The sequence below is a fragment of the Leucopleurus acutus genome, assembly GCF_964270905.1.
Source record: "Leucopleurus acutus genome assembly, chromosome: 13".
Taxonomy (NCBI): domain Eukaryota; kingdom Metazoa; phylum Chordata; class Mammalia; order Artiodactyla; family Delphinidae; genus Leucopleurus; species Leucopleurus acutus.
The window spans coordinates 13252110-13275312 of NC_139155.1; the positions used below are offsets into that span (position 1 = coordinate 13252110).

The following is a 23203-nucleotide window of genomic DNA, read 5'->3' on the forward strand; positions in this document are numbered from 1 at the left end:
TCACCACACATAGTTATAACTTTTTTCTAGTGATGAGAACTTTTAAGATCTACTCTTTTAGCAACTTTCAAATATACTATACAGTATTATTAACTATAGTCACCATGCTGTACGTTACATCCCAGGACTTATTTTATATCTGGAAGTTTGTATAAAAGGTCTTGTAGACATGATGGCAGTGACATTATAATTTTTAACATTTAAAATGACCCTTAAGGGCTTCCCTGGTGGCGCAGTGGTTAAGAATCCGCCTGCCAATGCAGGGGACACAGGTTCGAGCCCTGCTCCGGGAAGATACCACATGCCACGGAGCAACTAAGCTCGTGCGCCACAACTACTGAGCCTGCGCTCTAGAGCCCACAAGCCACAACTACTGAGCCCACGTGCCACAACTACTGAAGCCCGTGCACCTAGAGCCTGTGCTCCACAACAAGAGAAACCACCCAATGAGAAGCCCGCGCACCGCAACAAAGAGTAGCCCCCGCTCGCACCGCAACTAGAGAAAAGCCCGCGTGCAGCAACAAAGACCCAACACAGCCAAAAATAAATAAATACAAATAAATAAGTTTAAAAATAAAATAAAATAAAATGACCCTTAATAAAATGACCTTTTCCAACTGATGTACCAAGTAGTAAAACTTACCTAATCGAATCTGCAAGTCATCAACCATGAACTTATGCCCGGGGGTCAGATATCCTTGAAAAACCCTCCAGGTGTGAGTGGAATAACCTTAATTTTTTTTTTTCCAGTTTTGTGGGTTGTTTTAATAGGTGAGGATTACCTCAGAAGACATTTAAGTGATGTTTCAGGTTCAAACGGAAATGAAAAGCACATAAAATTGTAAGACAAGAATTTCAAGAATTTGACAGAGGTGAAAACTCACAAAGAAAATATGCAATTAGACGTTTTCCTTCTGCCCATTTATCCTACTCAAATCCCTCTCCAGTTGCCCCACCACCACCCCACCGGCATTTAACCCTGCAGGGGTTAACAGATTCCAGCCAGGATCTCAGGTCCGGCCTCCTATCCAGCTGCCATGGCTGGAGGGCAACAAAGATGCCTCGCCTGACCCTGCACCATCTCCTGCAAGCTTCGGGCCCATTGGTGCCCATGACCAGAATCGTTCCACCAGGTAATTCCATGGAAGGTCCCCATGTAGCCCTTCCCGTGGCTGCAGAGACCTCACCAAATAGCCCACGTGCAGCCCTCTACACATCCGAGAGGGTGGGGACTCATTGTCTCCCAGGAAACTCGGAGCAGTTGTGTCCCAGAGAAGGGCAGACAAAGGGAGACCAGGAACCAAAACATTGGAACTAAGAAATGAACCTCAGCCGATAAAACGCAAGACAAGGAGAGAAGAGCAAAGCCACACAGAAGGCCAAGGCAAAGGAGAAAAACAGAAAGGGGACTTTGGGGGAAAGGGCTCTGGGATGGAAGGATGGTGTCCTGCCTGGGTTGGTGGAGCCAGGCAGCCAGGTGGTGAGGCTCCGAGGACGAGCTCAGGCCCAGCATCTCTAGCGCCCGTCCCTCGCGCCCCACTGGTGGGAAGTCAGGTCCTGTGTGCTCAGGGGGGCTGAGCTCAGAGGCACCGCGTATACAAGCAACTCTTCCTCCACTTGCCCATCCTTAGCTTGGTGTGTTAGAGGCCTTGCCCTGAACACATGCTCTCTCAGCTGCAACTCCTGAAACGTTTTTTTTTTTTTTAAAAAAAGGCCATTCTGACTAAGTTTGGCCTGACTGTGGCGATCACAAACTCACCTCGCAAACTTCCAGCTTTCCAGAAACAAACCGAACATGAAAGGATTAAATACCCAGCGAGCAGGTGGGTTTTGTAAAAAGCTCTGTGGGGAGGCTCCTAGGGATTTAAAGGCCTCTGGCTTTGTTAAGTTCTGAACAATGTCCAAGTTGAAGTCAGCAGAGAAAACTGTTAGTGGTCGTGAGATGGAGTGGGTGATGCCTGGATCACAGAAGAGCTCTCGGGCAGGGTTTGGACCACATGGCTGGCTCTCCTTGCCTCTCTCTCCGCCCGAGACCGGGGTCAGGGGGGCGCTGCTGGGGACACTTTGATTCAGCAGGAACCCTTGAGCAGAGCCCTTGGAAGGGTCGAAATCCACTCCCCACCATGGAGGCTCTGGAGTCTCCTATCTTAACATCCTAAATAGGCTTCTAGCTGGATTTGCTTTTGTGATGCAAGGAAACATTCTCCTTCACCTTCCAGATGTCCTGGTGAAGCAGCCCCATACGTAGGCAGGCTTTTCCCGAACACTGTGGAAGGAGTTTCTACTTTGGGGTTCACATCTCTGTCTACGTGTCATTTTTAAATGCTCTTGAGGTGACGTGTGCAGGAGCGGCCACCGAGGCCGAACCACACAGCGAGGGAGTCCAGAAAGCCGCACACGTTCCTGGGGGATCCAGACTGCAGAGCAGCTGGGCTCATGGGGGGCTTGGGACCCGCGTGTGCTCCCTGATCACGGGGGCTTCTTCCCTCCGCTCGGCCGCACCTGCACACACAAGCCTACCCGCCACGGTGTGGCCCCGACCCCGAACTGAATCCCTTGCCCTGAAACACCAGCACCTCTTTTCTCCCCTTACGCAAGTCCTTCAGGCTGGGCTCCTGTCTAACTTTGTCTCCTCCAGCCCATCTTAAAGACTGTTGACGGGTTTATCGAGCCTTCCCTGTCACCCTTCAGGACTTTCTGTTTAACCTGTCTTACTGCTTGTATCCTCAAGGCCTGGACCTCCTACTTCTTTTCTGTCTCCAACAGGAGAAGCAAAATGAGTTGAAAAAGCTCATAACCAGGAGTTGCACAGTTCAAACTGCAGCTGTGCGACCTTGGGCAAGTCGTGTAACCTCTCTGACCCCAGTCTCTTCTGTGTAATATCGTTTATGAGAGCCGCCTCATGGGGGTTGGTGCACAGTTGGTTCTCGCTTCTCATCCCGGAAGTAGACACTAAAGAAGTACTTGGATAAGTGGTTTGACTGTGGTTGGATTGCTTGCTTCAGATGTGTCCGAAGGAGAGATCAAAGTGAGAGGAGCCAGGGCCGTACTCGTGAAAAAGCCCCATGTGGGGCCACCAAGAGCCGCCCAAAGCGTGTGACCGCGCGCCGAATTTATTGTGAAAAGCATGTTGCACGTGGATCCGAGGTTCATGCACTTGGCCAAGGGGTTCCCTCGGTGGAAATAACAATTTGTTAGAACTAAAGTCCCACCTGAAGGCTTCGCCAGCCCAAACTTGAACTTCTCCTTATGACCTTAGGGGTGAGCAGTGTTTCCAGTAGGACACTGCCATCTCTGAGTTATCCCACTGAGAGAGAGTTTGCTGAGTCCTTGATTTGAGGCACTGTATTGTGTTGGAGGAGTGCGTTGTCATACAGATGCCGCGGTCCCCGCGTTTTCCCTGGGCGCTGAGCGCAGTGCTGGGCACGGAGCAGCTGCCGGCTGCATGCCTGCCTCGTGGAGATCAGCTGCAGCTGCCCTGCTCCGAGGCACCAGTGACAGGAGGAGCTGTGAGGCCTGGCCTGTGAACGGGGCACTGGCCGCTGACCTGCCAGGGCCACCTGGGGGTCCTGGGCTGGCCCCTCGCCAAGGAGGAGTCCAGGGCGTGGTTCGGAGCCCATCCTAGGTCCAGCCAGCAGATGCCCAAGCGCCTCTGCAGGTGGGTCCCACGGGCTCCGCGCGGCCAGCTGCACGTGTGTCTGAGCATGTGTCGGGAGTGCCGGTGGCCTTGGAAGTGGAGCTCCAGGGGCGTGGCCTCCCCCTCTCAGTGCCCACTGCCAACGACACTGACAGGCCTGTTCAGGGCGCACACGTCATATTGCTACCTTGCTGGTGTCCACAGCAGGCTTGCTTCACTGTGAGGGGCGTCCTTGTGTGGAATCGGCAGTCCCCCGGAAGCTGCGCTGAGGGAAGATCCAGGGTTGCTTTCAGGACCTCTGTCTCTCTGTCTCTCCCTGTGAGTCTCTCTATGTCTGTCTCTGTCTCTCTGTATGTCTCTGTCTCCATCTCCCTCTGTAACTTGTCTCTGTCTTGCGGTCTCTGTGACTGTCTCTGTGTGTGTCTCTGTCTTTCTCTGTGTGTATGTCAGTCTCCTTCTCTCTCTGTCTCTGTGTGTCTGTTTCTGTCTCCCTCTATCTTTCTCTGTTTCTGTGTCTCTCTTCTGTCTCTTTCTCTGCTTGTCTCTCCTCTCTGTCTCTCCCTACAAGTGTCCCTCTCTCTGTTTGTATATAAGGCCCTGAATCGTTCTGGCAACAGAACGCACACACTGTCCTTCACCGTGATGTCCTTCACCGTGAGCATCTATTTAGATGAGTGGCCGCACCAGCGTATCTGGATCCCTGTAATGAGCCGGAATCCAGACCCGCAGCGCTGACCTTGCCCGGGTTTGTACATCTCAGCAGTAACAGCTGCTGCCGTGAACGGAGACTTTGTGTTTTCCTCGTGATGGAGAGGTCTGCTGTCTTCCCTGGACGCAGGAAGACTGTCTGATGTGGGAGGAAGAGGGCTGTCAAAGAGCCAGGCAGTGCACCTTGAAATGCATCTGTTTTTATTCCCATTGAGTCTTTCCAGGTGAACTGAACTCAATCATAAACTACAAAGTGAAAGCAGACTTTTCGTGCACACCCATATGGAGCCGACTGAGCACGTCCACTGCCGTGCCCACCCCTCTCCCCAGGCGTGGAGGACGGGCTTGCTGTTCTCTTAGTGAGAGGTGGACGGCTCCGTGGTGTGCGGGAGACGCTTCTCTCACGGGCCGCTTGGGGATCCCCTTGTCATTCTCACCACCACACAATGACTCACAGGGCTGCAGACCGGGGAGCTGGGAACCAGGGTGCGGCTTATTATATCCCGAGGTGCTTTGCAGCAGGATGCTAGCTAGCATCCTGGGAGCTTTAAGCAGAGCTGGTGACTCACTTGCTGCAGACTGCGAACACCAGGACCAGCAGCATCACAGGGGGCAGGCTGGGGGCAGGTGAGATCCTGGACAGATGTCTAAGCCTGTCATCAAGGCAACGGCCAGTGTGGTGTGGAGCTTCCAGAAAAGATGCCCGTGCTGACTTCTTAACCGGTCCTGAAAGCAAGCATCAGAGCAGGCCAAACCACACAGTGAGGGAGGCTGGCGGAGCCCCGCTCGGGATGGCGCCCTCCCAGCTCACTCCGCTTTGCTCTTTTCACTCTGACACACCCCCTTCAGGTCTGAGGCCACTTTCAGCAAGTTCCTATTAGGAAATGCAGGTTCTTTGTACTCTGCCCTACCACCATCCTCAGTCAACACTTGCTGATTTAAACAAGTGAGGATCAGACATTCGGCCCTCGACTCTGGTCCTCCACGACTGATAAATGAAGGACCCTCTTTCACCCCCTGTCCCCCAGCAGCAGTGTCCTGATGACAGCATTTAGGCCAAGCTGCAGGACTCAGCAAGCATCTGCTTTCAGTTCCCAGTTTTGGTATATGAATTAACTCTTGCAGTGTGGCAGGGAGAGGGGGAGAGGGGTAGGTACCCTGGCCATGCCCTGCGTTCACAGACCACGTGGCACGCACAGCCCAGACAGTGACCTCCGGGGAGCGCCGGCGCTAACCTGCTGCCAAGCGCACGGGGATGAAGTTCATGCTCACATACAGGTAGGCCTGGACACTGGCGCGGGGGCCACACCTGTGACCAAGGGTTAACGAGCAAGCGAACTTTCTGTCCAACTCCGCACGGCATAAAAACAGTTGAGTGCCCTTCTTCGTGTACTCGTAAAAAATATAATTTTTTAAGAATAATTGACGTACCTTAAAATTCAGTTCAAAGTGGTTGACTTACTGGTTTTTGGTTTTTCTATTCATAAGGTTGTACAATCATCACTGTTCCCTAATTCCAGAACTTTTTTATCAAAAAGTCCTGTACACGTTAGCAGTCGCTCTCCAGTCTTCTCTCTCCCCAGCCACAGGCAACCACGAATCTACTCCCGTCACTGTGGATTTGTCTATTTTGGACATTTCCTAGAAATGGCATCATTACAATATGTGACCATTTATGCCTGGTTTCTTTCACTCAGCGTAATGTTTTCAGGGTTCACCCATGTTGTAGCTTGTATCAATGCTTCATTCCTTTCTATGGCTGAATGATATTCCATGGTATGGATGGTACCACCCTTTGTTCATTAGCTGATAGACATTTGGGTCATTTCCACTTTGGGCTATTATGAATAATGCCAATGTGAATATTTGTGTACAAGTTTTTGTGTGAACATATATTTTCAGTTACCTTGGGCATATATCTAGGAGTGGAATTGCTGAGTCATGGGACAACTGGCCAACTCTTTGAGGGACCACCACCGTTTTCCACAGAGACTGCGCCGTTTTCTGTTCCCACCGGCAACGTGCGCAGCCTCCAATTTCTCTTCCTGCTTGTCAGCGTTCGTTATTGTCCACTTTTCACTTTAAAGCCACGCCTAGCGGGTGTGAAGTGATATCTCGTTGTGGTTTTCATTTGCATGTCCCTAATGATGGATGAATGTCTTTTCTTGAGCTTACTGGCCATTTGTATATCTTCTTTGGTGAAATATCTATTCAAATCTTTGCCCATTCTTTAATTAGGCTACTTGTCTTTTTATTGATGAGTTGTAATAATTACACTTTTTAAAAAAATTATTTATTTATTTTTGGCTGTGTTGGGTCTTCGTTTCTGTGCGTGGGCTTTCTCTAGTTGCGGCGAGTGGGGGGGGGGCACTCTTCATCACGGTGCGCGGGCCTCTCACTGTCGAGACCTCCCTTGTTGCGGAGCACAAGCTCCAGATACGCAGGCTCAGTAGTTGTGGCTCACGGGCCCCGTTGCTCGGCGGCATGTGGGATCCTCCCAGACCAGGGCTCGAACCCGTGTCCCCTGCATTGGCAGGCAGATTCTCAACCACTGCGCCACCAGGGAAGCCCTAATTACACTTTTTTTGCTCAATGTACTTTCGTCCTAACAAAATATCATAAGGTGATGTTTCCCCCCAGTGAAAATAGCATAAGCCCAAAGCAAGAAGAGGTCAAGCACCAGAAAAGGCAGGGCACTCTAGCCAAAAGAAAGTAGTGGAATGAGGAAGGTCAGGAAGAAAAATGAAGTAACTTTGTTTTAAAGCCAAAACACTGCAAGGCGGTTTCCTGTGGCCTCTGTGCCTGTGAGGTCCTGTGGAAGGCACCCTTCAGAGGAGGACAGCAGACTTGGTCTTCCCCCCTCCTCCCCAGAGCCCTGCAGGGTGTACGCACCTACACACACAAAGTGCTTTGAACGTGTTTAGAGAACTCTCAAGCTCACCAAAGCTGCTGTGAATGCGTGAGAATATCGAGGAGCAATTCTGACAAGGCAGGCCTGTGTCTTATTTAGCTTTAAGAACCCTCAGCACCTTATAAAAAAATGTTTGGTTCCCGAATGCATCAGCAAGTCAAAGATGAGATTGCGAGGTCTCGTACAGACACGGCTTTAGTCTCGTTGTGGTTTATTATCCGAACCTGATGAACCAAATGACCCAATCATTTAACATAGTTTTTAGCACATTTTGCTATAGATGCATGACTTTTCCCAGTTCCACAGACATCTTTTGAAGCTCTGGACTGGTCTCGCCTCCTGGAAGGAGGGACCTAAGCCCACAGGTGGCCGAGTTCCCACTCCCTGCAGTATTTGCATGGCTAGTGCCGCCGGGAATTTGCCACCCTACTTCTCTCCAGATAGCAGCGTACCCCAGCCCCAGGGCGATTAGACCAGCAGGTGGACAGGGCCAGCGGCCTTTGACCTGGCCCTGTGGCTGCAGGGTCCCCAGAGCAACAGACTCCTTTGCAGATTACCTTCAAACTGTGCCCTGCTCTAGAAGGGAAGGAACCCTTGGGGTTCTCGTTTCTTCTGCCCTCCCTCCCTCCTGAGGGCCCCTGCCTGATTTGCATCCTCAGCTCAATTTGCATCACAAAATACACCCAAACTTCCCTGGACCCGCTGTGGTAGGCAGGCAAGTTGTGTTTTTTTGTTTTGTTTGGGTTTTTCATCTCCTGCCATTTCTCTAGCAGGTTTCTGGTTACATCCAGATGACACTTAGATTAGGTTTCATTTTATGTCCTTGGCCTATGATTCAACTAGCCCCTCCCCCTGGGCCAGAGTCCCTCCAAGATCAAGCCCCATTCACTGGAGGGGACTCGGGGGGCAGCCCCTGCAGTCCTTGTGGAAGGGTCATCCTGTTTCTCACGCTCACTGGGCATCTCGATCTGCAGGCCAGGCAGCTGCGCGTCCTTCAGTTATATGCTCTGGGGTTGTCGGGGTTTTTTTTCTCCTTCCTTTTCCCCCAAACCCGGAATCAATATCTTGGGAGTAAAGGGGATGGGGAGGCGGGAGGAAGAGCCCCAGGGGACAGAAGCCTGCAACCGCCCAAAGCAGCTCTGTTCTCCAGACGGAACCCTCCAGACTCATTCAGCACCAAGTGGCTGCAGAGGAAACCCTGCCGGGCCAATGATAAGGGGGAAATGGAGTCACTTCCTTACCAGCTGCTTTATTCAGGTAGAAACAGTCCTCACTTCCTCGCGTGTGCTGTGCTGGCCACCGCTCCCAGCGGCCTGGCCGCCTGCTTCCCCTTTTGATCTCAGCCACGGTGGGTGTCGGAGCATCACTGCCTCCGGGCTTTAGAGAGAGCCCTCCTCTCTGCTGTGTGTGTGCCTCCCTCTCTCCTGGGGCTTGTACGTCAGTTGGCTCTGGGCATTGGAAAACCATAGATCGTTTTTACGGGGAATGATTCCCAGACCCCTTAGTAGAATCCGAGACTGGTGACCACCGGCGGTCTTTATGTTCCCATGAAGGTCCAGGATCGACTTGGGGCCGCTGATCATCTCCTGTGTCTTGTACAACAGGCACCAATGCCGCCCCTCTTGTCGTGCCCAGGATTATTGTTTTTCTTCACCTCCAGGCAGCATTTTCAGTCTTCATAACACAGCTGGAATCTCCCTGACAGAGGGATAAATGGTCCAGTGAGTTTGGAAAATGCCCGACAGCTTATCCCTCCCTTGGAGACTCACAGGGCATACAGGTGGGATGATATTCAAAATAGTTAACGACCGACATGGCACAGACACTGACCAGTCAGATCCGACGCTGACCGTTATGAACCGTCTGAGCATCAGTTCCTCACAGGAAGACCCTAGAGGCTGCTGCTACAAAAAAAGGCAGCGGCTTTTGTTTAAGCCCATCATTTATTTGCCCTTTGAACATGCTCCTTTTAAAAAATATCGTCTCTTAAGATACATTTGGAAAACCTATTCTCTAGTAAAAGAAATCAGTGTATTTCAGTTCCACAAACATTTGCTGAGTGCCAAATATGTGACAGACACATGCTCCAGGGATCCAAAGATAAATAAAACATGGTCCCTGCACCTCCAGGTGCTAATCATTGAATGGGGGAAGACAGACATGCAAACAGGGACTAGCTGAGGATTATTCAACTCGACCCACGGGCTTGGAGAAAGTTGCCTGCAAAACATGATTGCACTGAATCCCTGAATGAACGAAAATGAACTTACACGTGACAGAGCTGAGCAAGAAACGAGGTTGGGGCAGAGCACTGGGAGCCCTGGATGTCATGTCAAAGAATTTGGAGGTAAGCATGGAAGTGACAGATTTGATTCTGAATAGATCACTCTGCCTGCAGTAGCAAGAGGAGATTGAAGGGTAGGGCATTAGACTAAAGGCAGAGAGATCAGATGGGAAATCCTAGCAGTAATCCTGGGGAGAGAAATAGTTAGGTGGTGAAATCAGTGGTACATATACCGTCCTGTGGAATCCCCTTGCCCTTACCACTTCAGAGCTCTCTAGCTTGACCTCCAACTACAGGAGATACAGCATCTGAATCTCTTGCCCCAAAGGCTTTCTCTGGCCTCTAGAGCCCACTTTACCTGTGCACGTGACTGGCCAGAAGTGCTGGGATATTGATACCTCCATAGGAGCAACCCTCAGCCAATGAATGGAAGGAAGTGGTGTATAAATATCCCAGCTCCCTAGCCGCTTACTGGAATAACGAAATGTGCGTGTTCTGCACTGACCCCCAGATTTCCCAGCAGGATTCAGTTCCAGTTGCCAGCGGCAGTAACTTGCTTGGCAAGGTAACTCATGGCCACGTTCCCTTTTCTGTCTCACTTCCCCACTCTCCTGCTAGTGTTTCCTGGGATCACCTCCCACAAAAACTGCTTACACTCCAGTCTTTTTCTTAGGGTCTGCTTCTGGGGGAACCCAACCTAAGACTGTGGGATTTACCTGTGAATGAATGGATGGGGGAGAAGAGGAAATATCTATCTAGGAGACTCTCAGGGTGTGGGTTTACTTGAGAGCATGGACGCTGTAAAGGTGAGAAGAGAGGCCAGCTTGCTGGAGGAGCTTTGATGGCTCCAGTCTGGACAGGCTGTATTGTAACTTCTGGTGGGTCATCTAAGAAGACGATTGGAATAGGAATCTGGCTGTCAGAGGAGCAAGTGGGGCTGGATACAAAGGTTTCAGAGACATCATCATGGGGGGGGGGGTGTTTAAGACCATGAGAGTGAAGATTAGCCGAAGAGAGAGAAGACAGTCCAGGCTGCTCAGGGAGCATCAAGTACCCATCAGGGCAGACAGAAGAGGAGGTGCCCATGAAGAGATGGAGAAGAAATTCTCCAGGAGGCAAAGGTTTACAGTGATCTCAGCATCCAGTGTGTCAAAATGTTGTCAGGTATGATCTGAAAAGTATTCAGTGGATTTAGCCACATGGAGGGTATTGGTAGTCTCGGGAGAGTGGTTTCAGAAGCGCAGTGGAGGACTTCCCTGGTGGCGTAGTGCTTAAGAATCGCCTGCCAGTGCAGGGGACACAGGTTCAAGCCCTGGTCTGGGAAGATCCCACATGCTGCGGAGCAGCTAAGTGCGTGCGCCACAACTACTGAGCCTGTGCTCTAGAGCCCACGAGCACAACTGCTGAAGCCCGCGCACCTAGAGCCCGTGCTCCGCAACAAGAGAAGCCACCGCGATGAGAAGCCCGTGCACCGCAACAAAAGAATAGCCCCCGCTCGCCGCAGCTAGGGAAAGCCCGCGTGCAACAATGAAGACCCAACGCAAACAAACAAACAAAAATCAATTAATTAATTAATTTAAAAGAAAAAGTTTCTCTCTTTAAAAAAAAAGAAAAGAAAAGCGCAGTGGAGGAAGCGGCCAGGCTGAATGGATTAAAATGTGGTAGAAAAGCAGCTGATGAGAGTAGGTTAGCAGTTTGTCTTGCGGGGAAAGAAGAGAAAAGGTAATGTTTAGGGTGGAACCCAGCACCAGTGTGGACATTTTGAGGAAATCTGAATGTTTATATGCCAAGGAAATAAGAGACAGAAGGTGGATGAGGTTGACATTGTAGTTGGGAGCTGGGACAACTGATGGAGGAAGGTTCCAGAAGCAACAGGAGATGGTGGAATAAGGGAGCGGGGTGTAAAGAGCAGGGGAGGACAGATAGAGATGTGAGTTAGTGGGTGCTCCCAGACAGGAAACTGGGGTGATTCTCACCCAATGGCCCGATTTTCTCAGAGAAGAAAGAGGTGACATCAGCTGTTAAACAGTGAGGGGACACATGAGAACAGTGGTGGCTGTTTGGAATAGTCATGGAAAGGAGCGGAGCCAAGCTCTGACCCAGGGGAAGGGAGTGCTCAGTGCTTTCTAGAATTCACTGAGTCTGGAGACCATGAATTTACAGCAGCCCCCATCTGCCTGGCCAGACGACTTTCAGCGACGCTTGTAAGGCCAGAGGTGATTGGGGGGCAGGATGGGGTCAAGGTTGGATGGGAGGCGCAGGGTGAGGGAGGCAGGGGGGAGGGGAGCAGGGGGACAGAGCCAAGTGCCTGCCAGGGTCCTCAGCCACTGAGCACAGGAGGCCGGGGATGCGGGCGCAGCCTCTAGTCCCTTCTCCGCCTCATGGCAGCTTATTAGTACACACTGTGAATGACTTACTTTCCCAGTCTACATTTCATTTGCCTCATTTATATAAAGGGCATTATCATTACTAGGTATTACCACACAAGCGCAGGAGATCTGAACTTACCTGGAGGTAACTGCCCACTCAGTTTTGAGTTACTATATTTTGCCTTTTCCATTTTCTTTCTTTTTTATAAATTTATTTATTTAGGGTCTTCGTCGCTGTGCGCAGGCTTTTCTCTAGTTGCGGCGAGCGGGGGCTGCTCTTCGTTGCGGTGCACGGGCTTCTCATCGCGGTGGCTTCTCTTGTTGCGGAGCACGGGCTCTAGGCGCGCGGGCTTCAGTAGTTGTGGCACGCAGGCTCAGTAGTTGTGGCTCACGGGCTTAGCTGCTCCACGGCATGTGGGCTCTTCCCGGACCAGGGCTCGAACCCGTGTCCCCTGCATTGGCAGGCAGATTCTTAACCACTGCGCCACCAGGGAAGTCCACCGTCTTTTCTATTTTCTAACCCTTGCCCTCAGGTTGTCATGAGGGAGGTGATCCCCCTGGAGACAAAATGATAAAGCCATGACAAATAGAAAATATCAAAGGCATTTGATAGCAGTGTTCAGTTTCCTGTTAGCACCATCTGATTTTCTTTGGGTTCTGCCGACAGGACCTCCTGCTCTGTGCAGGGTAGAAAATGGCAGCGCGCCTCCATTTAATTTAGTTCACTGTGCACAAAGAGGCATCCCCTCTCTAGATTGGAAGCTCTTTGATAGCGGGATGACTTCCCCCGCTTAGGGTCTCCCATGATGATATAATATATCCACAGAAGTCAGCTCAAAGATTGTGGAACGTAGCTGAAGTCCTGATTTGTCTATAGCCAACCAAGACCACATTACATTTCCCCACGGTGCAAGGAGCAATGAGAGCCAGCATGGAGCCAGGGGCCTGGACTTGCGGACGTTGGTTTCGTTGTTACCTGTTTCACTCAGTGTTATGTTGAGAATATCTCTCCTTGCCAATAAATATAGGGTATAATTTTTAGTGACCGACCCATATTCCATTACCATATTTTCAGATATTTTTGTTTTCAGGTTTTATTCATTTTTTCAAGATAAATAACTAGAAGTAGAATTACTAACAAAACGACAATATTTTTAAAGCTTTTGCTGCGCATTGCCAAATATGAAAGGTCTCTCCATTTACCTGTACCTGGGAGTCTATCAGTTGTGTAAGAGTATCTGGGGCTCCCACCCCCATCCCTACCGCATCCTTTTCAGCAGAACTCAGTATTCTTTTTCAGTTTTTGCCAATCTGACTCGTTTTTAAATCTCGTTTTATTTGGAATCAGGTTTAAACGAAACTTTTTGAAGGATTCTGAAGGGGAAAGGAAAATTTTGGAGGGTGGGCTGCCTTGAGGGACCTGTATGTGTGTGTCTGTGTCGGGGAGGGGGGCAGGAGAGAGAGAACTAGAGGAAGAGGGGAAAGGGAGGAGGGAGGGAGGGAGGGAGGGAGGGGGAGAAGCAGGTGAGAGTGGCCCCAATGCAGCAGGGGTGATACGTTTACCGCCTCCCCCCAGCTTTCCCTGGCTTAGGAGTCTTGAGTCTGGTCTGTTCCCATCCGTCTGTCCCGTCCACATCTCCCTGGCTTACTTCCAACCCTGCAGCCAGGGTCCGGGGTTGGGATGTTGGCCGCCCTGCCCTACTGATGCCAGCCCTGGGTGGAACTCAGACTCAGACCATCTGTGGCCTCTGAATTTGTAGTTTGTGGGGAAGCTGTCTGCAAAAGAGCACGCAGAGCTGGGGCACTGCCTGCCTTCTCTATGATGTGAGAGGCCAACAGGAGAAAGGACCCTTCCCTGGGGACTTGCTGTGCCCATCCCTGAGGTCAGGCAGAGCCCTTGCCAGTCCTGACATGAGCAAGGGCTGCCGTGCCTTCTGAATATATAGGCTGGGATTTTGTCTGAATCACATGACGATGGCCCAGGTTTTCTTTTTCCCTCTTTGTTGCTTTTAATACATAAAATGAGCATGTGTTTATTTAAAACAGCTTTCAAACTTAAACAAATAATGACAGACTGTTCAAACAGACTTCGGAAATCACCCTAATCAGGATGTTTGAAAAAGCAAGAAGACTCTCCATGAAAGTAGCTTTAGGATCTTCAGTCCTGAAACAACAGGGTCTGCTCTGCACTTTAGAATCACAGATGGGCAAACCGTAGGAGCCAGATTCCATCTCAGGGGGTTTAAAGAATGCCCCTCAGCCCTACAACCTGACTTAATAATTTACGAGGAAGTAGAGTCGGGCGTGTGTTATCACCAGAACACATGACAGGTACGTTTGAATTCACAGTTTCTATAGAAATCACCAAGCATCTTCAGAACCAAAAGCTGACACTTTAGAGGGAGCTAGTAAATTGTTTCTGGAAATTAGCAGGCTCGGTAGACCATCTGGAGGGAAGGGCAGTTTTAGGAGGGATGTAGCAGGTTAGCAAGAAGACAGGCCAGAGAACAAGGTACTGTTTCCACTAGTTCACACTCTGGGCCACATTTACAAATGGCTTCAGTCACCTACGTTTATCTTCACAACAACCAATTTTATGGGTGAAATAAATGAAGCTCAGGGTTGGGTAATTTGTTCAAGGTCATAAGCAATAAAACGTCAAACTGGGATTTCACCCAGACCCTCTCCCCCGAGTTCAGAGCTAATCCCCAGATCCCTGGGGCTGCGTCATCGTCTCTATGCTCATTCTTTGGGTTAAGAGATGCATCTTTAGCTCATTCCACTTTAGAAATGATTTTTTTCTTTATAGTGCACATCAGAAATGGGCCATGAGGTCCATTAGAAGCATAGTTATTAATGTAAGGGGCTGGGTCTTGGGAGAGGGAATTATTCTGGCCCCAGAGAGTTGGGGGTATTTGGAGAGGCGTTTCTTCTCCTGCTGGTACTGTGCACCAGACAAAGCAGCCTGAGTTTGTCGCTGCTTCCTCCACTTTCCCAGGATGGCTCCTGGTCTGGAAAGGTCAGATGGCCTAGGCCTTAGCCTGTTTCATATTCTGCCACAGAAAACTCCATTGATAACTAAAGGGATGCTGGGTCCAACCACTGACCCTCTCAACATCAAGCCAAACTGCATAGTGCCCAGTGTTGGTACTCTGAGGAATCTGGGGTGCCCTCTGGCTGGGCTCTTGTGGGTTCCGGCCTGCCCATCCCTCAGGGAGAACAGCACAGAGGGGAGGGCTGTTAGACGTTTGCTGTTGTGTCTGTGGGATCCTGAGATGCACTTTGCAAGAGGCAGTTTCTCTAAATAGGTCCTGACCCCTTTCTGCCCCATTTATCCCACTTACATGTAGGGAAGGCGGGAGGTGTCTTGACAAACAGCCGTGAGTGTTAGCTCAGCTTTGCGCTAAGGGCACTAAGCACATATTTCACTTATGTCTACTGCCTTGCTTGCTAAGGCTCAAACTTTGAAAATGTTAACAATAGATTAAGAAAGAAGAAAACCCTTGCGCCCTCTCCTGGTAAAAGTTAATCTAGTACATCTGAAGGTATAGCTCACTCACGGGGAGCAGTTATTTGTCTAGACTAAGTAATCTTGTACTAATTCGACCAAAGCTATTGACACACTAGATGGACCACTGGGTCTTCCTTGGGCCGTGATTACAGAGTTTCTTCCAAACCTTTCTTCGCCGGGCTCCTCAGCCTCAGCACTGTTGGCGCTTTGGGGTGGATAATTCTCTGTGGTAAGGGCTGTCCGGCGCCTCGTGGATACTGAACAGCATCCCTGGCTTCTACCCATTAGATGCCAACAGCACGCCCATCCCAGACCATGACTACCAAAAATGTTTCTAGGCATTGCCAAATGTCCCCTGGGGGACAAGACCACTGCAGTGAGACCCACTGCCCTAAACCCATGTCTGCCTTTTTTTTTTTCCCTTTTTTGGCTACACCTTGCAGCTTACAGGATCTTAGTTCCCCGACCAGGGTTTGAACGCACGTCCTCGGCAGTGAAAGTGCCGGGTCCCACCCACTGGACTGCCAGAGAATTCCCTCTTGTTTGCCTTTTGTAAAAGGTGCCACTGGTCACAGGGCAACCAGTGAGGATGGCTCCACACAAACCTTTCGTGGCTGTGGGGGGCAATTCTGATGATTGGTCAACTGAGTTCACCTCTGGGAATCTGTCTAAAAAAATCCAAACAAGTAGACAAGAATTTATGTATAAAGCTGTATCATAATGTTGTTTATGAGAGCAGAAGTTTAAAACAACCCAAATAAAGAACTGGTTAAATAAAGTACAGCATAGATATAGATATATAGACATATATTGTGGAATACTATGCAGTCATGAAAAATAATTGTGTAAGTTTATATTCAATAACATGAGAATATTCCCTAATGATGCCTTAAACTCTCGAGACTACTGCAAGATGTCCAGAGGTTTCTGTACAAAAGGGATAATTTCAAGAAGGCCGAGTAAGCATCTAGGTGAAGTATTAGGCCAAACACAGAATTCAAACCAATGTTCGACTTCAGAAAACTTCACTCTTTAACTGAACAAACATTTCTCAAACACCTACATGTATCAAGACCACACATAGCACTGGAGAGACAAAGATGATACCTGGTCCCTCTACTGCAGTACTTGCCCCAAACAGACAAAAACACAGTAAACATCGTCAGACCCTCCTCCACACAGTGATGCGGGACGTCTCCGTATGTCACCATCTCCCATGGTGAAGGGCCTAACTGGAGCTACACCTTGTTTTCCTCTTCATGCCTGATTAATCACACCAAGGGAACATTTCATTTACTGCTTTATATATTCAGATATATTTAGAATTGTCCAAATACTCATTGGGCCCAAACATGGAATCTAATCCTCCCCAACAAATCTAAGAAATGAGCATTCAACGGTCTCAGCTTTTTTCCTACAGCACAAGAACAAAGAAAATGAATCCATAAGATGGGTATGAAGAATAAATAAAATAATGCATGTCAGGCACCTGTTTATATAGCAAGCACTCAATAAAGGAGTAGTTGGGTTTTTTTAAAAATTAGTTTTACAAATGGTCATGCTAGCTAAAATTGCAGAGCCTCCCATATTTCTAACTGCCCTTGCTGTTTTATCTTTTCCCTTAGCACCTACCACTCTCTAATACACTATATGAAACATGTAGTTTTGTTTACTGTCTATCCTACTCCACTGGGTCAAAGCTTTTGCGCTTTTAGCCTATTTCATTCACTGCTGTATCTCTACAGTGTCTGGTACATAAGTAGGGTCTCAAAAAATATTTCCTGAATGAAAGTGAAAAGAGTGGGTCTGAAATCATTGCCCCCAAAGTGCGTTTGACCTTTCCCCTCAGCCTCCTGAAGGTGCCCAGGCACTTCAGATGCCTTTCTCCCTGTCATATGGCATTCTGTCTGTGCCGCTCTAATATTTTTTTCCTTCCCTCCTCTTCCCACTGCAGGATGCCTTTGTGGAGCTGTATGGTCCCAGCATGCGGCCTCTGTTTGATTTCTCCTGGCTGTCTCTGAAGGCACTGCTCAGTCTGGCTCTGGTGGGAGCTTGCATCACCCTGGGTGCCTATCTGGGCCATAAGTGAAGTCCACAAGCGGGCCACAAACACATATGCAAAAGGTTCACTAAAGCAGTAGAAATAATATGCATTGTCACTGATGTACCATGAAGCGAAGCTGTGGTCTCTTAAAAACAAAAACAAACCACCACCAACAACGAAAAAACAGCTTTCAGGCTCAACGTCGAATCAGCTACTTACTGCCAAAGGGAAATACAATTTATTTTTTACATTATTAAGAAAAATAAGATTTATTTATTTAAGACAGTCCCATTGAACATGTCTTTGGAAACCCTACTGCTAATTACTAAGCCCCACCTGGATGGCTCCACCTGGTCTCCTGTGCCTATAAACACGGATTTCTGTTCCATGTTGTTGGCCCAACTGACTCACCATCTGAAAAGCAAACAAATTGACAAAGGACTTGACTGTTCCAGAAGCCGGGTTTCTGGCTGCTGGAGGTTAGGAAGAAGGTGTTCGCTTTCTTTGCCTTTTTTTTTTTTTTGCCCTCGAGGCTGTGTTCTTAATAGAGGGAAGGTCCTTGGAGGGGAGACCATTCTTCCCTGGCCTGAAGAACAGGCACTTTGCATATGGTACACACCCGGTTGGAAGAAAACCATCGGAAACTTCAGATGGATTTGGTGTTTGCCAAGATCTCCACCCCGAAGGACAGTGACGGGAAAAATGCCCTTAAACCATAGGAAAGTATTTTTTTAAGCTACCAATTGTGCCGAGAAGCATTTTAGCAATTTATACAATATCATCCAGTACCTTAAGCCCCGACGTGTATATTCATATATTTTGGATACGCTCCCCTCCAAATACTGGCGCTGCCTGTGTATGAAACAGAATCCTCTGGAATGCGAGGAAGTGAACGTTTCGGTGACTTCTTCGGCATCAGGAAGCATCAGGCCGCCACAAGTGCCTGCTTTTCCGCAAGAGGCCGCGGTCTGCTCTGCCTTGCCCCAGCTCGGAGACCTCGTCCTGGAACCCAGCCTGGCCACTCGCTGGCCTGCTCGAGGGCTTTTAAACAGAGTGGTGTGGTCTGCGAATGTCTGGAAGCTGACGGAGCTCAGAATCGCGCGGGCAAGGAAAGACGGCAGGAGGCCTGGTCCTGCTACCCTGGGGCCCCCTGGTTAGGCGCCTCTCCACGCGGAGCGTGGAACCCGGGAGCCAAGGCTCTTCGGGCGTTGATCACTGTGGAGGGAAGGAAACAGGCACTGCGCCTTTGCTCGCGGAGGGAGGTGGCGATGGCTGAGGAGCCCGCCCCCCAAGGGAAACGCTCGCGTGCGCCTTGGCTGCGCGGCTGCCAGCCTGCCTGTGCAGCTTAAAGCAAGATTTTAAAGACTTTGGGGAGGGTCATAAATCCTAAAGGAAGCGTTAAAATGGATTAACTGACCTATGTCTGTGGAATTACGATGTAAAACATTATCTTGTCATTGTAGTTTGGTTTTATTTGAAAAACCTGACGGAGGGGGGAAGAAAGTTCCAGGTGTGGAATGTGGGGATTATCTGTACATCCTGGGGTGTTAAAAAAGAAAAAAAAAAAAAAAATCAGTGCTGGAAACGCTAGAGAAGTAGCAAAAGAAGTGAAATCTCCAGTTCATAAACTAGAAATATTTTTTCAAGTTTAGAATCAGCCTTGAGACATACGTGGAATAACTGTGGCATTATTGCATTATATACCATTTATCTGTATTAACTTTGGAATGTACTCATGTTCAATGTTTAATGCTGTGGTTGATATTTCGAAAGCTGCTTTAAAAAAAAAGATTACATGCATCTCAGCATCTTTTTAAAAAATTGTATTTAGTTATGGCCTCTACACTATTTGTTAGCAAAAATGATCATTTTTTCCATTTGAGGTTTTTGGCTCTTAATTCTTTAAAAGCATTTCTGAGGAGGTGAGATAAGCCCTGGGTCTCAGCTACCTGAGAAAACCTGGAGCATGCTGGCCACCCAGCCACTTTGCTTGAACCGAGTTACGTCCACTTCCATGTCAACAGAATTATTTATTGTGAGGGACGTTATCTGTTGTCCCTTTGACCTAGTTGCTTAGGTTTACTTGTCCTTGGCCAAATCAGAATTTAACTCACATCATTTAGGATTGCATACATGTTTGGTTAAACCCATGAGGTTCATTCGGCTGGAAAGCCAGATGGAAGATGACCAGGGGATTAAATTCTGGCTCCGATGGTTTGCCCTTTAGAGATGGTTTCCGTGCCCGTTTCCACGGAGACCTGTCTGGAGCCCTCCCACCCTCCTTCCATAGGGCCTTTCTCCGTGGCCGTCCTCAGGTCCTTCCTGAAATGCAGTGGCGCTTATGCCCCAGACGGAGAAAGCAAGAAACCCATGGTATGAAGCCAGACCTCCCTGGCGGGCCTCAGGGAACAGGACGATCAGACCTTTGAATGATTCTAATTTTTAAGCAAAATATTATCTTATGAAAGGTTTACATTGTCAAAAGTGAGGAATATGGAATATCAAATTCTGTGCTGCTATCCTGCCAAGATCATTCTAATGGAGTCGGTTTGCAGTACACTCCAAGTGGCGAGATCCTCCAAGCTGCTTTAGAAGTAACCATGAAGAACACAGACATTTTTAATATAAAGCCTGTTTGTCTTTTGTTGTTGTTGTTGTTATTGTTCAAGCTGGGATTTGCAGAGTGTTCTAAAAATGTATATATAAAAAAGGTCACAGGGGCTAATTTCTGACTGGTTTCCTTTTGCTGTGGGGTTACATTATCTGGTTTTAATGATAAATGTTCCCGGCCACCTGACCCCAGAACTGTACAGTATTGTGGCTACACTCTCTCTAAGAGTAGTTGAAGTTGCATTTTTCTTGTTGTTAAAAACATGTTAGAAGCAATGAATGTATATAAAAGCCTCAACTAGTCATTTTTTTCTCCTCCTTTTTTGCATTGTCTCAATTACTTTGCAGTTGGACAACAGAGACCCATTCCTACCTAACAGGTGTGGAGGAGGGATTCACACCTGAATTACCATCAGCGTGGTGCACATGTTGGCCCAGGTCAGGGTTCAATAGAGCACGTGCACTTTCCAAATGGAGGTCGAGGGCTCTAAAAAAAGCCACAAGGAGAAAAGCACCCAAGAACCTCCTGGGTCCTCCCAGGCCCTCGCCGCACAGACAGCCCGAAAGAGAGATCAAAATGACAGCTCGTATCTTCTGCAGCAAACAGCTCATCTCAGATTTTGCAGGCTTAAGATGTGGCTTAAAGTCACATTTCGAATGAAGGAAGCACTTTGCTATAGTTCAAGCCAAAAACCAACAGCCTCTGCCCCAACTCACTTATCTCTGTCTGTTCAGATATGACCTTCCATTAAGATTTGACTTTATTTCATTAGAAAATGTTTATGCTTATCATTTAAAGACCTAGTCCTGGCCCAATGTGGGAAATTAGGAAGTGATCATAAATCAAGAGGAGTTCTAATAATCAGGATTAGACATAAATATGTAGGACAGTCCCAACACACGTCTGGGTTTTTTGCATCGAGGATCTATGGGATAAACAGAATTGCAAATTGTCTATATTGTAATTAAACTTACGCTAAAATGATGAACTTATACATGTGAACTTAAATTCTAATTTCGACTGTACTTCTAAGGCAGCGGCTGTTTTTATACTTCCTTATCACTTATAGTTAGTAATGGACACCTCCTCTATCAGAAAAAAACAGGAAGGGCTTGAAATATAAGCCATTCTAAGGAAATTAGGGAGTCAGTTGAAATTCTATTCTGATCTTATTCTGTGGTGTCTTTTGCAGCCCAGACAAATGTGGTTACACACTTTTAAGAAATACAAGTCTACATTGTTAAGCTTATGAAGGTTCCAATCAGATCTTTATTGTTATTCAATTTGAATCTTCCCAGGGATTTTTTTTTTTTTAATTATTATGGGACAAAGGACATTTGTTGCAGGGTTGGGAGGAAGAATTTTCAAATGAGCAAAACATTCCCAAGATTGGATCAGGGTGCGGAGGCTTTCAGAATAGCCAGGACTGTAGGATGTGAGATGCAAACAAGTGAAAACTTCACTAGGGTCAATGTGATGCCTCCGTGAAGGACCTTATGCAACAAACAAGAAACATTTTCAAGTTCTATGGTATATTTAGCTTCTAGAGACAACAGGACAACTCAAAGTCCAGCTCTGTGCGGCAATATGCAGATGAACCCAAACTCCTGTAAACATCTGCCATCAATGGTAAGGATTTCAGTTTCAAGCCTGGGCGTGTCTAATGGCCACTTAAACAATAAATTTGTAATTTTAACCAACAGGATAGTTAATGAAAACCTTCTGGTTGGTAGGGACATCTATTTCTAAATACTTGTTATGCACAATACGGGGAGAAGAAAAGTGAGACTGAACTGGGTAAGTAATAATACAAGTTCCTTATCCTTACCCAAAGATTCATCCTGTTCCATGTCTGTGCTCATAGGACTGGCCTTAGACAACCATGAAATATGCATCCCACGGGGCACAAAGAAAACCAGATGGAGTATGAATGGTATTGCCCCAATTCATCATGACTACCCCAGAAAAATAACTGAAAGGCCGTATATATCCTATCGATGACAAGGTTGTTTTGGGTCCCAAGGTAAGCTCAGCAGACAGAAACACTTGTGGAAGATGGAAAGGCTTAATCAAAAAATCCCGGGATTGTTACTAAATATGACTATAGTATATTAGTAACTCCGTGTCCCTAGACCTTTTAGGGAATCTGCAGTGAGCCTTCCAGCCAGCTCATTTCATTAAGTTTTTGCCTCTGGGGTAGCATTTAAAGGAGTGATAGCCGATCACATTTCTTTGGAGGAAGCTTGTGTTTATTATACTATCTTCTTAAATTTTCAACCAAGTTTTGCTTTTGTTTTGAGTTACTGGGATTATTTTTGTTTTCAATAAAAATAAGTGTATAAAAAGTGGTTTTGTATTGAAAGCTTTTGTTATCAAGATGTTCACACTTCTCCCTTCCATGGGCTGTTTTTAAGATGGACACTTCTTAGGGGTGGCTGATATCCTGCAACACTGTACACACACGAAAAACTATATGATAAGTGTACTTTAGATAGTTAAGATAAAGTAAGTCTCTGCTTGGCCAGCATTAAATATAATAGCATTTTCTTTGTATTGTTGGGGAAAGCCACACTGCCATTCAACTTTCTTTGTCTGTCCAGTTAATATTGTGAAGAAAAATAAAGTACAGTGTGAGATATCGGTTGTGCCCTGGAATTGTTTGTGATGCGGTGATGTGATTTTGCCCTGTCATTCAAAGACCTTCTTAACAAGCCAGCAGAGCCACCGGGAGCCTGACTGGTTATGAAGCCCTGGGGGGACCAGGCTATGGGATTGCTCAACAGGTGAAGCCACCTTAGAAGGAGGTTTTGTTTCTTCGTTACTAACCCTTCTGGTTTGGTTCAAGGTGGACGAGCTTTGAGTTCTACTCCCATTGTTGCTGCCGGGTGTACTCCCTCAGACCAAGTGAAGATCCCAACCTCTGTTCCATAAGATGAAAGATGGTATAAAAAGGAGAGAAAGAAGCTAAAAATTCTGGTTTGAAGTGCGCATTTTCACATAACCAAAGCAGGGGCTGCCCTGGTGGCGCAGTGGTTGAGCGTCCGCCTGCCAATGCAGGGGACACGGGTTCGAGCCCTGGTCTGGGAGGATCCCACATGCCGCGGAGCAACTAGGCCTGTGAGCCACAA

General features: G+C 47.9%; 1 protein-coding gene across 1 annotated transcript in view; it reads left to right on the top strand.

The window, feature by feature from the left end:
* The window catches only part of BCL2 (BCL2 apoptosis regulator), a gene marked incomplete at its 5' end in the record, with an annotated part of 178277 nt that extends 160590 nt beyond the window's left edge, over positions 1 to 17687 (top strand). Inside the window, one exon of the mRNA XM_082853328.1 lies at positions 17375 to 17687. Coding sequence (XP_082709454.1) covers positions 17375 to 17509 — 135 coding nt within the window. The 3' untranslated portion in view covers positions 17510 to 17687. The remainder of the gene's footprint in view (positions 1 to 17374) is intronic.
* Positions 17688 to 23203: the final 5516 nt, after the last annotated feature.